The following is an 18,696-nucleotide window of genomic DNA, read 5'->3' as shown; positions in this document are numbered from 1 at the left end:
AATAACATGACAGCGCCCAATCTTATGGAAAGGCTGGGCAAAAAGGTGACTTGTAGTTACGAGACTCTACTTATCTCTTATTGAAAGTTGATTTATGGATATGGGTGGATTTCTGTGTGACGTTAGATTGACCTTTTGTGAATATAGGATTAAAAATGGAGAAACAGGATACCTCTCTGACAGGTGCTAGAAAAAAGCAGGAGATGTCTTTGAGAGCCGCCCAGGATCTTCCAGTGGGTTGCTGTTGATAAAAGTGCTCTTAGATGGACTTCTGATCTGACCCAGGAGAGTTTTTCTTTAATGCTTCAAACTGATAACTTTAAGTTCCCTCTTACCTAATTCTCAAAGCAGTCGGAAGAGTATAAGGCCTAATTCTTAAATGTATTTTGATAATTGTATTGTGTCCGCTCTTCTCTACAGAACTATTTTGTACCATTTTATGTAAACGGCATAGGGTATCATTATTATTAAGCATTAAAATATTGCTATATTGTTTGTTTCCAGGTGTGATAAGAACTTGAAATCATGACGGACTCCAAATATTTCACCACCAATAAAAAAGGTTAGATTCCACTCATTCATGTGATGTTGCAGCTTGTTTCTAGAGATACCTGGTGTGAGGGACAGGGGATATCGCGAAGTCCCTCCCCTCCTGAGTTCCAGCCCATCCCCGAGCGCAGGGGAAAGCAGGGAGAGCTCCGTCTCAAGTGGGGAAGCAGGAAGTGGGGTCCAAGGCTCAGGCAGGGTAGCGGAGCCATCGTCCCAGGTGGGACAGGAAGAGGGAAGAAAGGGGGGCAGACCTATTCCCCCAACTCCGGAACTGCACCGAAAACGTAGGGGGAAGAGGCTGGGTCTCCCCAAGTTATTATGTTGGAGAAAAACGCGCCAAACGCCACTCGGAGGTTCTGATTCTAGCGGATAAGATGTGTCTCTGTAAATAGCACTGCCTTCAGCACTGTAAATACGCAGCACCAATAAAAAGATAAAATGCAGAGCGGTGTAGAGTCGTTACTCTGAAGTAGCCCGCTCCGGCCACTGTGACACCTGGGTTGGGGTGGGGGGAGGATTTGGGAATGAGGCAGATGTGGTTCAAAAGCCTAGGCAGCATGCTAGATCACATGGAGGCTCTTCCTTCCATGCCAACTCTCTTTCCACTGGCTTTGGGGGAAAGGCATTGGCAGCCATCCTATAAAACCATTGCTGAGTCCAGTGTCTGCAGAATATTAGGTTTTGCTGAATCAGTCTCCGTTTCAGTTCTCGGGAAATGTTCTAGATGGATTCTAAAGCAATTTTCCTACTGTTTAGGTTGTATATATAATAATATAATATAATATAATATAATATAATAATTTATTATTTATACCCTGCCCATCTGGCTGGGTTTCCCCAGCCACTCTGGGCGGCTTCCAACAAAAGGTTAAAAACACATTAAAACACCAGTCATTAAAAACTTCCCTAAACAGGGCTGCCTTCAGATGTCCTCTAAATGTCAGATGTTTGTTTATTTCCTTGACCTCTGATGGGATGGCGTTCCACAGGGCGGGTGCCACTACCGAGAAGGCCCTCTGCCTGGTTCCGTGTAACCTCACTTCTCGCAGGCAGGGAACCGCCAGAAGGCCCTCGGCGCTGGACCTCAGTGATCCGGGCTGAACGATGGGGGTGGAGACGCTCCTTCAGGTATACTGGGTATACTGCATGATACTTGAGCGGTGGGGAACTCCTTTGGAATTCCTTTTCCTGGAAGAGGGAGCTGTTGGTGGCCATTAGCCACAATGGCCATGCTCTGCTGCCACAGTTGGAGGCAGCAACGCTTTCTGAAATACCACTTGGTGGAAGCTGCAGGAGGGCAGAATGCTCTTGGGCTTGGATCCTTGTGCGTTTCCCTCAGGCGTCTGGTTGGCTGCTTTGAGAAGGAGGGTCCTTGACTAGATGGACCATTGGCCAGAACCAGCAGGAGTCATCATTATGCCTTCTTATGTCTGTCTGCTGTGGCCTCTCTCTCACGGCCTCACGTTTCATTTCAGGGGAGATCTTTGAACTGAAAGCAGAGCTCAACAATGAGAAGAAGGAGAAGAGGAAAGAAGCTGTGAAAAAGGTCATTGCTGCCATGACCGTGGGGAAGGATGTCAGGTAACACACCGTGTGTGTGTGCGTGTGTGATTTTTATTAAATTTTCTGTTTTGCAATTTATAGTACAGTGGTACCTCGACTTACGAACGACTAGACAACTGAATTTTTCGACTTACGAATGGGGGTAATGGCCGCGCACTTACGAATGTCTCGACATCCGGGAAAAAACCGCGGTGGTTTTAGATAGGGATTTTTCGACTTACGAATTTTTAGATAGGGTTGCTTCGACTTACGAATTTTTCCGTTTTCAATGCATTCCTATGGGAAATCACGTTTCCAATGGCGTTTTTTCAACTTACGAATTTTTCAACTTACGAAGGTGCCTTTGGAACGGATTAAATTCATAAGTCGAGGCACCACTGTACTCATTTTTACATCACTACGATAACAATGACTTCGCTCTTTCTCTTTCCATGGTTCATTCTACATATCATAAAACCCTGCATATTTTACAAAAACTATACCGTTCAGTTTTCCCTTATTGCATCCATCAAAACTTCGTTACACTGTTGAATTTATCGTAATGCTGCCAGCGTTTTCTCCTGTACACAATTATTTCCCATATATTCAATAAACATTTTCCAATCTTCTCTAAACATATGTTCTTCTTGTTCTCTTATTCTATATTTTAAGTCTGCAAGCTGTGTATATTCTGTCAAGTTAAGTTGCCATTCTTCTTTGGTTGGGACCTCGCTCGTTTTCCATTTTTGAGCTAACAAAACACAGGCCACAGTAGTGGCATACATAAACAACCTTTTTTTTTTGACACCTGGGAATTTCAGTCTGAGTTATCCCCAACAGAAAGGACTCTGGGTTTTTTTGGGAAAGTACTTTTGAACATTTTTTTCAATTCATTATGTATCATTTCCCAATATGCTTTTACCCTTCAGGTAACACTCCTCTTCCTCTCTTTCTGCCTCCACAGTGCTGGAGCCCTCTAGCAGGGAAGCTGCATCTCTCCTCTAGCCATTGCTGCAGTCCAGCTCCCATCAGCCCCAGTGCACCGTGCCCAGTGACTAGGGGTGAGGGGGGAGTTTTAGTCCAGCAACACTGGGAGAGCAGCAGGCTCCTCACCCCGGTCCCTGTGTCTGGGACTCTTTGCTGTCATGGAAGAAGCAATCTCTGGGCATACTCAGGGGAAAATGTTCCTCCTCTAAACATTGTGAAGATTCCAGTTCCCATCAGCCCCAACACAGCATGGGCAGTCCAGCAAAAACAGGAGGGTCAAATCCTGTAGGGCAGGTGGTAGTGGTGGTGAACCTTCAGCCCATGAGCTGAATCAGGCCGGCCAGGCCGTTTTGGCCCAGCCACACCCACCAGCTTGCAAGTCTGACATGAGACCGCCGAGTCAGGTTTCCACGCTTCAGTTTTTCCTCTGTTGGGGCCGGTCCTACCGTTAGGCAGTGCAGATCTGTTTTAAAAGTGCGTTTTATGTTTGACTGCCTTTGGCAATGCTTGCTTTCGAACTGTTTAAGGTCATTTTATTTGTTAAATGTGCATTCTGTAGTTGATCTCTTTTGCAGTGTTTTGTTTTGAAATCTTTAAGATAGTATTTGACTTTCCTGTTAATTACATTGCTTTGAATGTATACTTCAGCAATGTTTAATTAGATGTTTTAGTGTGTTGTTAAACTGCTTTGAGATTTATACCTTAAAAATATAAATATTCCTTTAATAATAGAGTCGGAAATGACTAAACAACAACAACAACAACAACAACAAATAATAATAATAATAATAATAATAATAATAATATGCTTGGAATGTTGGAGGTCTGCTTCCAGTTTCAGGGTTCCTGCTTCAACTCAACATTTTCATTCCCTCCCTCTCTCTCTGTCTGTCTGTCATCCAGCTCCCTTTTCCCAGATGTAGTGAACTGCATGCAGACTGACAACCTGGAGCTTAAGAAGTTGGTCTATTTGTACTTGATGAACTACGCCAAAAGCCAGCCAGATATGGCCATCATGGCAGTCAACAGTTTTGTGAAGGTAATGGGCGTGGGTGGGGAATTATAGGTGCCTTAATTTTACTACATGCCAGCAAAGCTCCAGCTGTCGTGATGGCTGGGTTGCATGCCGAAGGAACCCTTCCCCCCCGATGTTGCGATGACATCCTTATATGCAGCATGTTCTCTGACAGTAGGAAGAGCCGTGCCTCAGTGAAAGGGCATCCCAGGTTCCATCCTCAGCATCTTCAGGTGGGGCTGCGCATCTTTAGGAGAATGGCTTTATTTAATAATATCTATATACTGCTTGATTTAAGCAAAAAAAAAAAAAGACCTCAAAGCGGTTTACGAAAAGAATAAAATAGTAAAATACGGACAATGAAAAAGGCCCATTTGAAACATTCAAAGAATAATTAAAAACCAAAGGTTAAATCAAGGCAAGTTACAACACATGTCAACATTATGCAAATCTGGGTAGGGTCATCTAGGCAAGACTGTTTTAAAGGTAAAGGGACCCCTGACCATTAGGTCCAGTCGTGACCGACTCTGGGGTTGTGACACTCACCTCGCTTTATCGGCCGAGGGAGCCGGCGTACAGCTTCTGGGGCATGTGGCCAGCATGACTAAGCCGCTTCTGGCGAACAAGAGCAGTGCACAGAAACACCGTTTACCTTCCCACTGGAGCGCAGTACCTATTTATCTACTTGCACTTTGACGTGCTTTCGAACTGCTAGGTTGCAGGAGCTGGGACCGAGCAACGGGAGCTCACCCCGTCGCAGGGATTCGAACCGCCGACCTTCTGATCGGCAAGCCCTAGGGGCTCTGTGGTTTAACCCACAGTGCCACCCGCGCCCCTGTTTTAGGTGCTACTCTGCAGATTGAAGCGTGTGTGGGCCTATCCAGGGTAAGGCAATCTCACACGTAAAATGATCCCAAGTTCCTAAGGGCTCGATATACCAATAGTAACACCTTGCCCAGGCGGCAAACTGGCAGCCAGTGCTGTTCTCTGAGCAGAGGCGTTGCATGTTGACATGGCCTCACTTCCTGCCAGCCGTCGTGCCGCAGCATCCCGCCCTCGCTGCAGCTTCCAGGTCAAGCGCAAGGGAAACCCCCACCTAGAGCACATTGCAGCAATCCACCCCTGAAGCAACTTGATTGCGTCCCAGGAAGTGGCGGGACTCAAACTCTCTCCCTCTGGGGGAGTGAACACAGAGCACCTTTGTGACGATCTGCTTCTCTTCCTCGCCCCCAGGACTGCGAAGACCCCAACCCTCTCATCCGTGCGCTGGCGGTGCGCACCATGGGCTGTATCCGCGTGGACAAGATTACCGAGTACCTGTGTGAGCCGCTCCGCAAGTGCCTGAAGGATGAGGACCCCTACGTGCGGAAGACGGCGGCTGTCTGCGTGGCCAAGCTGCATGACATCAACGCCCAGATGGTGGAGGACCAGGGCTTCCTGGACTCCCTTCGCGACCTCATAGCAGACTCAAATCCTATGGTAAATAAAATACCCCTCCCGCACGGAGGCTTCCTTGACGCTTGGCCTAATGTTTCTTGGCTAATGCATGCGTGTACAGGTGAAACTCGGAAAATTAGAATATCGTCGAAAAGTGCATTTATTTCAGTGATGCAACTTATTATTTTTTATTTTTCTTTTAATTTTTACAAATGCTCTCTTTGGGAAATTCCACAGTAAAAAAACAAATAGTTACAATAATATAAAAATAAACATCGCTATTACATTTCATTAATTGCATTCCATTTATAATTGACCCGCCTAACGACAAATAATTACAACAAATAAAGGCTTGATATATCTTGCTTTGCATGTCATGCGTCTATCTCAGGCACCCCCAAACTATGGCCCTCCAGATGTTTTGGCCTACAACTCCTATGATCCCTAGCTAACAGGACCAGTGGTCAGGGATGATGGGAATTGTAGTCCAAAATATCTGGAGGGGATGCCTGGTCTATCTCATATATTGGTTTCACTGAAATAAATGGACTTTTTGAATATATTCTAATTTCCCGAGTTTCACCTGTATGTGCGCAGGATTGTGGCATGGTGTAGCTCAGCACCAGAGCACCTGCATTTCGTGCAGAAGGCCTCAGGATCGGTCCCCAGTGGCATCTCCAAATGGGGATGTTGTGGCCAGTGCTGAGCTAGATGAACCACTGGTCTGACTCCGGATAAGGCAGCTTCCTATGTTCCTGTTTCAAGCCTTTACTCAGAACAATGAGGACTAGAATCATGCTTGGGTCCAGGTTTGAAAAGAGGTGTATCTGAAATCCTGGACAGCCGCTGTTGGTCAATGTAGGCCAAGGCTCCCGAAGCGTGGGTCTTCAGCTGTTTTTGGACTACAGTTTCCATCACCACCTGACTACTCGTCTTGCCAGCTAGTGGTGATGGGAGTTGTAGTCCAACAACAGCTGGAGAACCATTTTACATTATGGTTCCTGAGACCGAGGAGGAGGTTTTCGACTGTTTGGGTACAGGCGGAGACCATTTTGAATTAAGATGATGGACAGCACTGATTTTTAACCACTGGTTTTGAAACTGCACAAGTTTCCTTGCCCCTTAGAATTCACTAGTGAGGTCCGATGTGTGGCTGCTGGTTATCAGTAGAACAATTCCATGTGAAATATTAGAACGTAAACACCCGTAATGAAAAGGTGCAATAGAAACAATCGTATTAAAGCAACATGGCAGACACAGGTTGAGAGATCAGGGGCCTACCTGTTTGAACAGGTGTGTCTTCAAAAGGCATGGGGATGTCTCTACAGGGGCGCCTTCTGTATGTCAACAGGGACGGCATGGGTTAGAACCAGGGAGAAGTGCTCTTGTTCCAATAGGGTCAAGCAGATTTTCCCCCGCCCCCAAAAAAGGATTTGGGGAGTCAGTCATGGCATTCGTTGGCCCCAACCTTGCCATGAGCTCATTCACCTTGGCGTACTGAGGCAGATGCCTGCCCACCCCTGCTGGCAAGCAGAATTAATCCCCCAACACCAGGGAACTTTACATTTGGGCGTTTGGTGGTGGGGCTTTAGCCAACCCCTTAATCTCCAAATTTTGATGCGTGTGCACAGGTCATAGTTGGTCTGTGTGCAGAGTCCCTGCTTACAGGCTGCCATATTTTTGGGATCATCTCCATTTTACCAGACTCTCATGTGTTCATTTGGGTAATCATCTGTGGCAGGAAACAAGCCTTTGAGATGACCAGCAGGTAAGCAGAGAGCACCCTTCCCTGGGCAGGTTATATCCAGATGGGGTGGTGGTGGTGGGTGGTTGTAGTCTAAAACATCTGCAGGGAAGGCTGGTCTGGATTATCTAAAGGCCTAGACTCCAAGGCCTCCCCAAAGGGCTGAATGCAGCTGCTGTGGGCAGACTTTTCTAACGCCCTGCCTTGAAGGCTCCAAATAGCTCACCATGCTAAGTTACTAGTTTCAAATACATCCGGTTCTGACCAGGCCAGCCAAAGCAAGTTAGGGCCAGAATTGCCACCGAGAACAGATTCCCAAACCTCCTCCTCTCCCTCTCTCGTCGTGCGTAGTTGGTGGTGGAGGTGACATCTGGTGACCGCCCGTTCATCCTGGCTGGGGTCTGTGCCGTTGTCCGGCTTTCCCACTTTCTGGGCTCGTAATGGAGCAAATGGACCAGAACGCCAATCCCGCCGGCTTGAGCCTCTCTTGATAGTGATGTATTTGCTGGCCAAGTGCCAAGAGTCCCTTCCACAAACAAGGAACATCAGGACGATCGGTTCTGAATTTGATCTTTTGGCTTTTCCTGAGACAGTGGCGCCCAAAGTGTCTGGCTTTGCTGCTGCTGCTGCTGCTGCTGCTCCCCCCTCCACCAGCCCTTTGCTAGGAAATTAGATGCCTTTCTGGCTTTTGTAATGCAGCATTCCAAACTGGTTCTGTTTAGACTTCCTCCCATGAATATTGATGGTTTCTCAGAGACGCCGTGTTCTCGCCAAAGCAACTGTCTCCTTATGATAGGGAGTGTAAAAAGAATGCCTTTTCTACGTCTTAAGTCTTTATTTAACTGTCACCGGGTTAAAAAAAGGTCTTGTTTATATACAGGCCCCCCCCCAAATGACAGGACAAAAATCCTACAGCAAAAAGGTGAATTAGATCTGTGTTGTGGTCCTGTGGAGATGTAATTTTTGGGCATTGCAAAAGACAGAAGCATCCTATTAAAGCTGAGAACGTGGACGTTTTGCAGTTTGAGTGCGGGGGATCCAGTCATTTTGCTGAAAGCAGTAGTGTGGTATAGCGGTTAGAGTGATGGACTGAGAAGAGGGAGATTGAGGCCCAAATTTTCTCTCAGCTTTAAAGCTTACGAGGTAACCTTAGGTCAGTCTCTGTCTGCCTATCTTTTCCTTGCCTACCTCCCAAGAGCGTTCTGAGGGTATGATGGGAGGGGGGGGGAGAACAATATATGCCACTTTAAGCTCCTCGGAGGAAAGGTTGGGATATTAATTTAATGAATTAACAACAGAAACAACAATATACCAGAAACTTGAAAAGCTGAAGCTTGTGAAGTAAGCACAGGTTGGCTGTTAAAACCTGGGGATTTGTGTCTCCCCATTGGCTGAACTGCAGTGATGTCACAGAAGCCCCAGGGGAACGAGAGAAGGCCAGAGAGAAGCGAGAGTGTAGCGTTCTGTTCTTTATCTAGTGTTTTTGAGCATCCAAAGCCTACCGTGAACCTCATCCTATCGGAATCCCTGAAACGGCCTTGTAAATTGGGCCAGTATTATTATGTCCCATGTTGTGCATGAGAAATGACGTGGTTTGCCAGAAGCGAAATGTACTTTAGGGGAAGCCATGTGTATTCCGATTGGTAGCCGATTCTGCTATCCACTGTGCTACACCAGCTTCCAAGAGACATGGCAGCAGGAAGGCTAGGAAGCCCCCAGGGGCTTGGTGGAGGCCCCTGGTCCTGTGGCCGATGGGCCACAATACTGTATAACCCAAGTCTTCCTTTGTCAGAGTCTTCAACTGGTTCCCAAAAGCTGGATACACCTTGGGCCGTTTCTCCTGGAGCTGTGGAAGATGAGCCACAAGGGGGCAGCACTGGACTGCTCCCACAAGGCAGGAGATTCATTTTTGTTCTAGCTCAGGCATCCCCAAACTGCGGCTCTCCAGATGTTTTGGCCTACGACTCCCATGATCCCTAGCTAACAGGACCAGTGGTCGGGGAAGGTGGGAATTGTAGTCCAAAACATCTGGAGGGCCGAAGTTTGGGGATGCCTGTTCTAGCTGGAGGGGGCCATAGGGCTGGCGGGCAGTGCAGTGCCAGGGACTTCCATGTTTGACCTTCTTTGATGATGGGCCAGTTCCCCTTGCACCTCCAGTTTAAAGGATTAGTCAGAAAAAAATCAAACCGCTAGCACGTTTGCAGAGCTAAGCAGGGTCCGATAACGGTTTCAGATTGGATGAGGGAATGCATGTTGAGATTTCTGCATTGCAGGGGGTTGCAATGTCCCTTCCAGCTCTTCAGTTCCATGATTCTTCGATGGATGGCTGCTAGCCACGATGGCTGTGCTCTGCCTAAACCAGGCATCCCCAAACTTCGGCCCTCCAGATGTTTTGGACTACAATTCCCATCTTCCCTGACCACTGGTCCTGTTAGCTAGGGATCATGGGAGTTGTAGGCCAAAACATCTGGAGGGCCGCAGTTTGGGGATGCCTGGCCTAAACAGTTAGAGGCAGTGATGCTTCAGAGTACCAGTTGCTGGAAAACGCAGGAGGGGAGAGGGCTTTAGTGCTCAGGTCTTGCTTGCTACTGTGAGAACAGGATGCTGGACTAGGTGGGCCACTGGCCTGATCCAGCAGGCTCTTCCTATGTTCCTATCTCTCTGCCCAAGATCCTGAATTGTTGCCAGTCAGAGTGATGACACTGGACCAAGCAGGCCAGAAGGCCTGGCTTGTTTCAAAACAGATTCCTAGGTCCTAACGGGAATTAGATCACTTGTGGCTATTCCTCCCACTTTTGGCGTGGGCATGTGCTGAAATCTGAGGAAATGGAGATGGCTCCCTGGTCGGGGGGGGGGGGCTATACCTGATCTCCTCTCCCCTCTGGTACAAAGATGCAGTGTGGTGAGTCCCTAGGTAGCCGTGGGCAGGCTGTTGAACCCGCCCTGTCCCTGTTCCCCCACCTGCAGATCTGCTGCAGAACAAAACAGTCAAACGCGCCCCCTTAACCTTTCACTTCTGCTGCTCTTACTTTTAACGCCAAATGAAAGCAGCTCTTTGCAAGGGGTCCATTGTCTGGCATGTTCTGTTCTTCTTGCTGCTGTGATCTTTTCTCTCCCCACACCCTCCTTTCCCAGAATCATTTCGGCATCCTTTGTTGACTGCCACATTATTATTTTTTAAGTGAAAACCTTTGCTTTTCCACCCTCCTCCTTTTCTTTTTCTTCTCTGCTGTAAAAAAAGAAGCAAAACCGATGCCAAAAAAAAGGCACGGCTTCAAATCCAGGAGAGCTGGATTTCATATTGTTGGTTTCCAGATCCCATCCATTCTGGCAAGCATCGGGGCGCAGCGATGGCACCAGCAGGTTCTATACAAAAGCATTTTCTGAGATCTCATTGGCAAAGGATTCAATTTCCCCCTTCCCTGGCTTGCCTCTTCTGAATTTGTAGATTCGGATGGAGACCTGGCCTGGCATCTTTTGACTGCTCCCCTGGCCGCAGTCACTAAGCTTTGGAAGACCTTTGAGCTCAATAATCTGGGCTATTTTAGTATCCTAAGACTTGGCAAATCTTGAAAAAGAATCTCACATGAGCTAAAACGTTTTGTGGGCCAAAGAGCTCGAGATGACTTCTTTGCCACTTGGCCTCATTTCATTTAACCTACAAATATAGCGGAGAGCTGCTGCCAGTCAGTGTAGACAGCGCTGGGCTAGATGGAGCCCATGGTCTGACTTGGTGCGAGGCAGCTTCCTATGTTCCCATTGTGCAGAAACATGAGGACTAGCATCACACTTCATTTTCAGAGGAAGGACCGCAGCTCAGGGCCAGAGCATCTGCTTTGCAGGCACCGGGGTCCAGTCCCTGATGGCATCTGCAAAGAGGGCTGGGAAAGACTGCTGAGAAGGGCTGCCAGGTAGCATCATAGCTGCCAAGTTTCCTGTTTTTCGCAGGAAACCCCCGTATTTTGTTACCATTTCCCGCTGTTATCCCGAATTGATAATATCCCGTAAAGCTCATGTCCCGGCTCCCGGCTGTCTGTGCATATCTGGATATCAGAAGCGATTTCTGGTGCCCAGACATGCAGACACGGGCAGAGCGGCACTGGAAGTCGCTTCTACGCATATCTGGACATGTGTAGAAGCGACTTCCGGTGCCGCGCCGCCGTATAGAAGCGGCTTCCGGTGCCGCGCTGCCACTGATCCCGGATTTTTCAGTCCAGGAGTTGGAGGGTATGGGTAGCATAGATGAGAAGCTGAGGTGGACAGGCTCTGTCTAAGGCAGCGGAAGGGTGTTTATGTGCTCAGCACCAGAGAGCCAACCACACCTTCATTTGCCATCCTCTTCCTAACCATCTTTCCTCCTCCACCTCCTGGTGCTGCCTCCATCCACCTTTTCTCCTTCCTGGCACTTAATAGGTGGCTGAGACTAAGATTCAGGGCCTCTAAATGGCAGGCGCATTCCCCTCCATTAGCCACATTCCACACTTGGTTTAATTTCCAATTAGCCTTGGATAATAACAAATGTAATCTAATTGCTCTTCCTCCTGGTGTCCCAGATCCCCTCCTGCTTTCCCCGTCTATCACATTTTCGTCTTCCCTGCTTGATGGAGAGAGACAGGCTTCTTTCTCCCTTCCACCCCCTTGTTCATTAAGTCATTTTATTCACTGCTGAATTGGAAGTGAAGGATCGTTCACATCCCCAGTTTCTCTCTCACACACAAACCCACAAACCCACGTCGCTTTTCCTCTTGAGCTGGCACTCTTTGGAATTAAAAAATAACAATGCCAAGAATGCTGCTCCTTCCACATGTTTGGGGCTAATTTTTATTTTTAAAATAGAGGTTCTGGGGCTCAAGCCCACTTTTTTCTTTTGTAAAGGTTTTTTTAAATTGTATTTTATGTTCTAATGCAGGCATCCCCAAACTTCGGCCCTCCAGATGTTTTGGACTACAATTCCCATTTCCCCCGACCACTGGTCCTGTTAGCTAGGGATCATGGGAGTTGTAGGCCAAAACATCTGGAGGGCCGCAGTTTGGGGATGCCTGTTCTAATGCATATAAAACAGAGAGGACAATTATATAGCAACAGAAGAAAATTAACAGGTAAAAAATGAAACCGTAAAGGGGATATGTAGAATAAACACAGTTCCATATGTGTTAAGTAACAAAGCACCAAATAGCAAAAGGAAAAAAAATGGAGAACAAATGTATTTGCATAAAGAAATAATTTTTGTGTTATTTGATCATTGAGGATTGTTCCAGATTTGTCAGGCTTGCAGTGAGGGTTGTATTGAAAATGATGGTTCCATTCTGTATTATTACTTATTTGCAACCCCCCCCCCAACCGCCACCTTTATATTCCACTCAAGGTGGCGTACTTGGGTTTTCCTCTCTTCCATTTTGTCCTTACAACAACCCTCTGAGGGAGGTTTGGGTTGAGAGAGGCAGGGACTGGCCCAGCTCACCTAGTGAGCTGCATGGCCGAGTGGGAATTCGAACCCTGGTCTCCCAGGTCCTGGTCCGACACTCTTAACCATTACAGCGCCCTGAGTGGAGCCACCTTTCTCTCTCTCTCTCTCTCTCTCTCTCTCTCTCTCTCTCTCTCTTTGCCACCCACATGAAATTAGGTTGAGGACCCTGCGAGATCAGGTTGAGGGTCACAAATGGCCAACCCCAATTCTACTCCCAGAGAACTGTGGACTGGTTATACTTTGAGTTTTGCTGGTGTGCATGATTGCTTTGTATATGCTCAGAGACCATCTTGCTTCTTTATATAATTCCAAGCTTTGGGTGTGCATTATAACGCCCCCACAAAATCTCAGCCAAGATTCCGAAAGCATGGATTGTTTCTTTTCCCTTCCCTCTTGCAGGTGGTGGCCAACGCTGTAGCGGCATTGTCCGAAATCAGCGAATCTCACCCAAACAGCAACCTGCTGGACCTGAACCCCCAGAACATCAATAAGCTGCTCACTGCTCTGAACGAGTGCACCGAGTGGGGACAGATCTTCATCTTGGACTGCCTCTCCAACTACAACCCAAAGGATGACCGCGAAGCCCAGAGGTAGGTGGGCCTCGGGTTGCAGACCCCCGTTCCTTAGCTCCGCTTGCTTCCTCCTGGCTCACCAGCTTCACATCTGTGGGCAGAGGTATGTGACACCTCTAGAGTAATATGCACCTGACTTGGGGAACCCCTTGCTGCAGGATTCTTGTAACGGACACTGGGGAAAGAGTGGAAATAGTCATGGAGGATGCCTCTTGCAGCAGCTGAAACGTAGTCTCTCACTTCATATGGCTTGCCTTTTAAAAGAAGAAAAGCAAAATAAAAATAATTATTTTAAAGAAAGGAAAGGGAACCTCAGCAGATAAGGCTGCCAACATATTAAGGGGGTTCAAGTTCAGATTTCAAATCACCGTAAAAATTGACCTGTCTACGTCAATTTCACATTTTTGTTTGTGGTATTTGCTATAAATAATAATGGGATGTGAAACCCCTGTAGCTCTGTAAACTTACAGGCTTCTTTTTATAATCTTTTTAAAATTGATTTTCAAAAATATAAACATACGATATAAAACAACTCAAAATCCAAATATCGAGATTACTCTGAATCTCCTGACTCCCCCCCCCCATCCCTTCCATGGGTCCTTTAGATTCTGTTTTCAACTGCATATCAATACTTTCCCATTTTTTCATCTTCCTAGGTTACCTATACATTCTGATACATTACAAGTGTATTTAAAACCCTGCTAATGTTTTGACCTGCTTACAATGATTTTGTATAGACATTATAAATATTTCCCATTCTTTTTTAAAAATTCCTCGTCGTCTCGATTCCTGAGCTTCCCAGTTAATTTTGCCATTTCGGCATAGTCCATCAACTTGGTTTGCCAAACTTACAGGCTTCAAAATGCAACTATTGATGTGCATCAAGGCAGGCTGTTAGTTAAAGGGCTAGAGGAAGCTGGCTGTGCAACAGGAAGTGTCTGGGCTGTTGGCGCAACCCGGTGCAAGAACCTCGCTGACTTCCCGCGTCTCCTCTTGCCGTCCCGCTAGCCCGACTTGTACACCCTTCAGGAACTTAGCGCTATGTCGAGTTCCTCCCAGTGTTTTCCGGGTGCATCCTGAATCTTTTTTAAAAAATTTCTTTTAGATTTTCTAAATAAACAAAAAACAACAAAACAAAAACAATTACATTCCATCTTAAATTCCCCCTCTCAGTTCCTTACGCTCTGCCGAGCTGTGACTTCCCTCTCTCCCGTCATTCGGATTTATTTCTCACGCTTATCTAGCAGTTCCTTTTTACAAGCATGTATAGATTAAATTCGTAGGGTTTATGTCAGTCCCGCCAGTGACCCTTAAACTTCTACAGTTTTTCTCCATATAGTCAATAAATTTACTCCATTCCTTCTAGAACTTTGTCTCTCCCTGGTTTCGGATCCCACAGGTCAATTTTTCCAATTCTGCATAGTCCATCATTTTCGTCTGCCGCTCCTCAATCGTTGGTATCGCCTGTAATTTCTATTTTTGGGCTAATAAAGTCCTCGCCGCAGTTGTAACATACATAAATAGTCTCTGATCTCCCTTTGCTATTTCCTCTCCCAATAATTAGTCCCAATAAAAAAGCTTATTAGTCCCAATAAAAAAGCTTTGGGTTTTTGGGGAAAGGTGTACTTAAACATCTTTTTCAACTCATTGTATATCATTTCCCAAAATCCTTTTACTTTCTCGCATGTCCACCACATATGATAAAATTCATCTTTATCTTTACATTTCCAGCATGTTTTACTACTCATCCTATACATTTTAGCTAATTTTACTGGTGTTCAATACCATCTATACATCATTTTCATTACATTCTCTTTCAAAGCGGTACATGCAGTAAATTTCGGTGCATCCTGACTCTTGGCTCCCTCCTCTCCCCCCCCCCCCTCCTGGCAGCATCTGTGAGCGAGTCACTCCCCGCCTCTCTCACGCCAACTCTGCTGTGGTGCTGTCAGCTGTCAAGGTGCTGATGAAATTCCTGGAGCTCCTCCCCAAGGATTCTGACTACTACAACATGCTGCTGAAGAAGCTGGCCCCACCGCTGGTCACCCTGCTGTCCGGGGAGCCCGAGGTCCAGTATGTCGCCCTGAGGAACATCAACCTGATCGTGCAGAAAAGGTCAGAGGGCAGCTTGGGGAAACTCTTCCACCTGGACGGCTGCCTCACTTCTTTGTGCCCAAACAATTAATTGATTGCATTTCTAGCCTCCTGTATCCCCCAAGGAGCTCTAGGTACAGGTGAAACTCGGAAAATTAGAATATCGTCGAAAAGTGCATTTATTTCAGTAATGCAACTTAAAAGGGGAAACCAATATATGAGATAGACGCATGACATGCAAAGCAAGATATGTCAAGCCTTTATTTGTGGAAACAAAATAAAAAAAACTCCTTCCAGCAGCACCTTAAAGACCAACTAAGTTTTTATTTTGGTAGGAGCTTTCGTGTGTATGAAGTGTGCATGCACACAAAAGCTCATACCAAAATAAAAACTTAGTTGGTCTTTAAGGTGCTGCTGGAAGGAGTTTTTTTTATTTTGTTTCGACTACATCAGACCAGCACGGCTACCTACCTGTAACTAGAACTTTATTTGTGGTAATTGTAATTATTTGTCGTTAGGCGGGTCAATTATAAATGGAATGTAATTAATGAAATGTAATAGCGACGTTTATTTTTGTATTATTGTAACCATTTGTTTTATTACTGTGGAATTTCCAAAAGAAAGCACTTGTAAAAATTAAAATAAAAAATAAAAAGGTTGCATTACTGAAATAAATGCACTTTTTGACGATATTCTAATTTTCCGAGTTTCACCTGCAGATCCATGGTTCTTTTTCCTCTCCTCACAACAAACCTGTGAGGTAGGCTAGCCCAGGCATCCCCAAACTGCGGCCCTCCAGATGTTTTGGCCTACAACTCCCATGATGCCTAGCTAACAGGACCAGTGGTTGGGGAAGATGGGAATTGTAGTCCAAAACATCTGGAGGGCTGAAGTTTGGGGATGCCTGGGCTAGACTGAGAAGCAGTGACTGACAACCCCCCCCCCACCTCCAAAGTCACATCCAGTGAGCTTCATGTCCGAGTGGGGATTTAAATCATTTATCTTTCTCAAGTAAAGCCTATCGGAGTGGCTTCCTCTTGATGACAGATACATGCATGCATCCCAGCTTTTGGCAGTGACTTTGCCTCTTTACGAGGAGTCGCTAAGCGGGTAGGGGTGGCTGTTCACACAGACTGACGTCATCCCTGTTTAAGGCACCCGCTGCATGTGTGAACTGAGGTGTGTATTTTTTGGGAGCCGCCCTGTTTTTGTGATTGTACGTTGTTTTAAATGTATTTTTTAAATATTAGTATTTTTATTGAAAACAATCACAAAGGGGGAAGTGTGTGTGGGGGAGAACAAAGAAAGAGAAATATATATACAGTGGTGCCTCGCAAGATGAATTTAATTCATTCCGCGAGTCAATTCGTTTTGCGAAAAATTCATCTTGCGAATCATGGTTTCCCATAGGAATGCATTGGAATTTGTTTTTTTGCCCATAGGAACGCATTAATTAAATTTCAATGCACTCCTATGGGAAACCGCGAGTCGCAAGACGAATTTTTCGCAAAACGAATTCGTCTTGCAAGTCACCATCAGATCGCAAGACGCATTCATCTTGCGAAAAATTAGTCTTGCAGGGCATTCGTCTTGCGAGGTACCACTGTATATACAACAATGCAGTGTAATATGTTACCATACATTCTAAATATAGATTTATATAGTGTTATTATCCTAATAGATATGTAGATGTTAATAGCCTACTGCATTCTGTATAAGCTGATTTCAAATGTTGTCATATTGATCCAAACAAAGTCTACATCTGTAAGCAGTCTGTTCATAAGTTGCAGGTGTTGTCATATTGTCAGTCCATTGATTGATTATTGATTATTGGCAGTCCATTGATTGTCATAACTTTATTCCTTCAGTTCATCAGTATCAGTCTCTTGGCCACCATTAGTGCACGAAGAATCCATTTCCGTTGCCCCATTGTTAATTTCCATACAATAGCTATACAGTTCACATGTAAAATGTTGTGTTTTAAACAGTTGTAACCCACCCTGGGATAGGGACACGGGTGGTGCTGTGGTCTAAACCGCTGAGCCTCTTGGGCTTGCCGACTGGAAGGTTGGTGGTTCAAATCTGTGCGACGGGGTGAGCTCCCGTTGCTCTGCCCCAGCTCCTACCAACCTAGCAGTTTGAAAGCGCACCAGTACAAGTAGATAAATAGGTACCACTGTGGCGGGAAGGTAAACGGCATTTCTGTGCGCTCTGGCACTCAGCAGGTGTCCCTTTATGCCATAAGCAGTTTAGTCATGCTGGCCACATGACCTGGAAAGCTGTCTGTGGACAAACACCAGCTCCCTTGGCCTGAAAAGTGAGATGAAAACCACACCCCATAGTTGCCTTTGACTGGACTTAACCGTCCAGGGGTCCTTTACCTAACCCACCTTGGGACCTTGAGGTGAAGGGCTGGTGATAAGCTAATAACAACAATAATAAATTGTGCATGCATTCTCTTCCCCAGACCTGAAATCTTGAAGCAGGAGATCAAGGTGTTCTTTGTGAAGTACAACGACCCCATCTACGTCAAGCTGGAGAAGCTAGACATCATGATTCGCCTGGCATCGCAGGCCAACATTGCTCAGGTCAGCTCTGGGGGGGCCAGAGGACACCTGACACGTGTGTGTGTGTGTTCTACAGAATAACAAACATGGGAAGCTGCAATCTGCAATCAATATCATTACAAGATTGCTTCTCCACTAACCTCGCTAGGAACTATAGGCTTGCAACCTAAAACAACAACACGACACACAAGGAAAAGGGACAGGGAGGGAAGAAGAAGAAAAATCAACGTCGGGCACCAATTCTTAAAAGGCTGTTCTTATAATGAGCGGGTGACACAGTTCAACATAAGAGATGCCTGATGGAGCTGGGCTTTCGGCAAGGCTGATGGAGTGAGCCTTCTGTCTTTTGGAGTCTGAGACAGTCTGGGTGCCCCCAGGTGATGAACAAGGGAGAGGAGTCCTGATGGAGCTGGCCTGTCTTCTGCAGCCTTTGTCTTCTGCAAGGCCAGGGAGGCAGAGGCACTGCAGGGGACTCCGCCTCTGAGTCAGTGGATGGCGGCAGGGCTGCATCCTCTGACAGGGCGGGCTTGGAATGACGGAGCTGCCCACCCCAAGGAAGTAGCCTGAACAGAGTCCTCATAAAAGCCAGAGGCGGATTTAGGGCAGCGTGACTGGTTCCACCGCACTGGGCGCCAAGCCTAGGGGATGCCACAGAGCGTCACAACTGTGATGTAGTGAATTGAGCAGAACAGAAGGCGAGAGGTGGCGGGGAGCCGAGTTTT

The 18,696-nt window shown here is 46.4% G+C and overlaps 2 protein-coding genes across 2 annotated transcripts in view; one reads left to right on the top strand and one right to left on the bottom strand.

The window, feature by feature from the left end:
- The window catches only part of PEX12 (peroxisomal biogenesis factor 12), a 36,720-nt gene that overhangs the window by 8,646 nt on the left and 9,378 nt on the right, over positions 1–18,696 (bottom strand). The window lies entirely within an intron of this gene.
- Positions 1–18,696, top strand: part of LOC148683564 (AP-2 complex subunit beta-like) — a 29,164-nt gene that overhangs the window by 3,119 nt on the left and 7,349 nt on the right. The window contains exons 2-8 of the mRNA XM_088657726.1: positions 505–562; positions 2,025–2,130; positions 3,982–4,117; positions 5,327–5,572; positions 13,141–13,331; positions 15,207–15,428; positions 17,875–17,995. Of these exons, the coding sequence (XP_088513852.1) occupies positions 526–562; positions 2,025–2,130; positions 3,982–4,117; positions 5,327–5,572; positions 13,141–13,331; positions 15,207–15,428; positions 17,875–17,995 (1,059 nt within the window). The 5' untranslated portion in view covers positions 505–525. The remainder of the gene's footprint in view (positions 1–504; positions 563–2,024; positions 2,131–3,981; positions 4,118–5,326; positions 5,573–13,140; positions 13,332–15,206; positions 15,429–17,874; positions 17,996–18,696) is intronic.

Source organism: Zootoca vivipara, chromosome 14 (assembly GCF_965207765.1).
Source record: "Zootoca vivipara chromosome 14, rZooViv2.hap1.1, whole genome shotgun sequence".
Taxonomy (NCBI): Eukaryota; Metazoa; Chordata; class Lepidosauria; order Squamata; family Lacertidae; genus Zootoca; species Zootoca vivipara.
The sequence above is the reverse complement of the archived record's forward strand: the minus strand, read 5'-3'. Positions and strand labels throughout refer to the sequence as shown.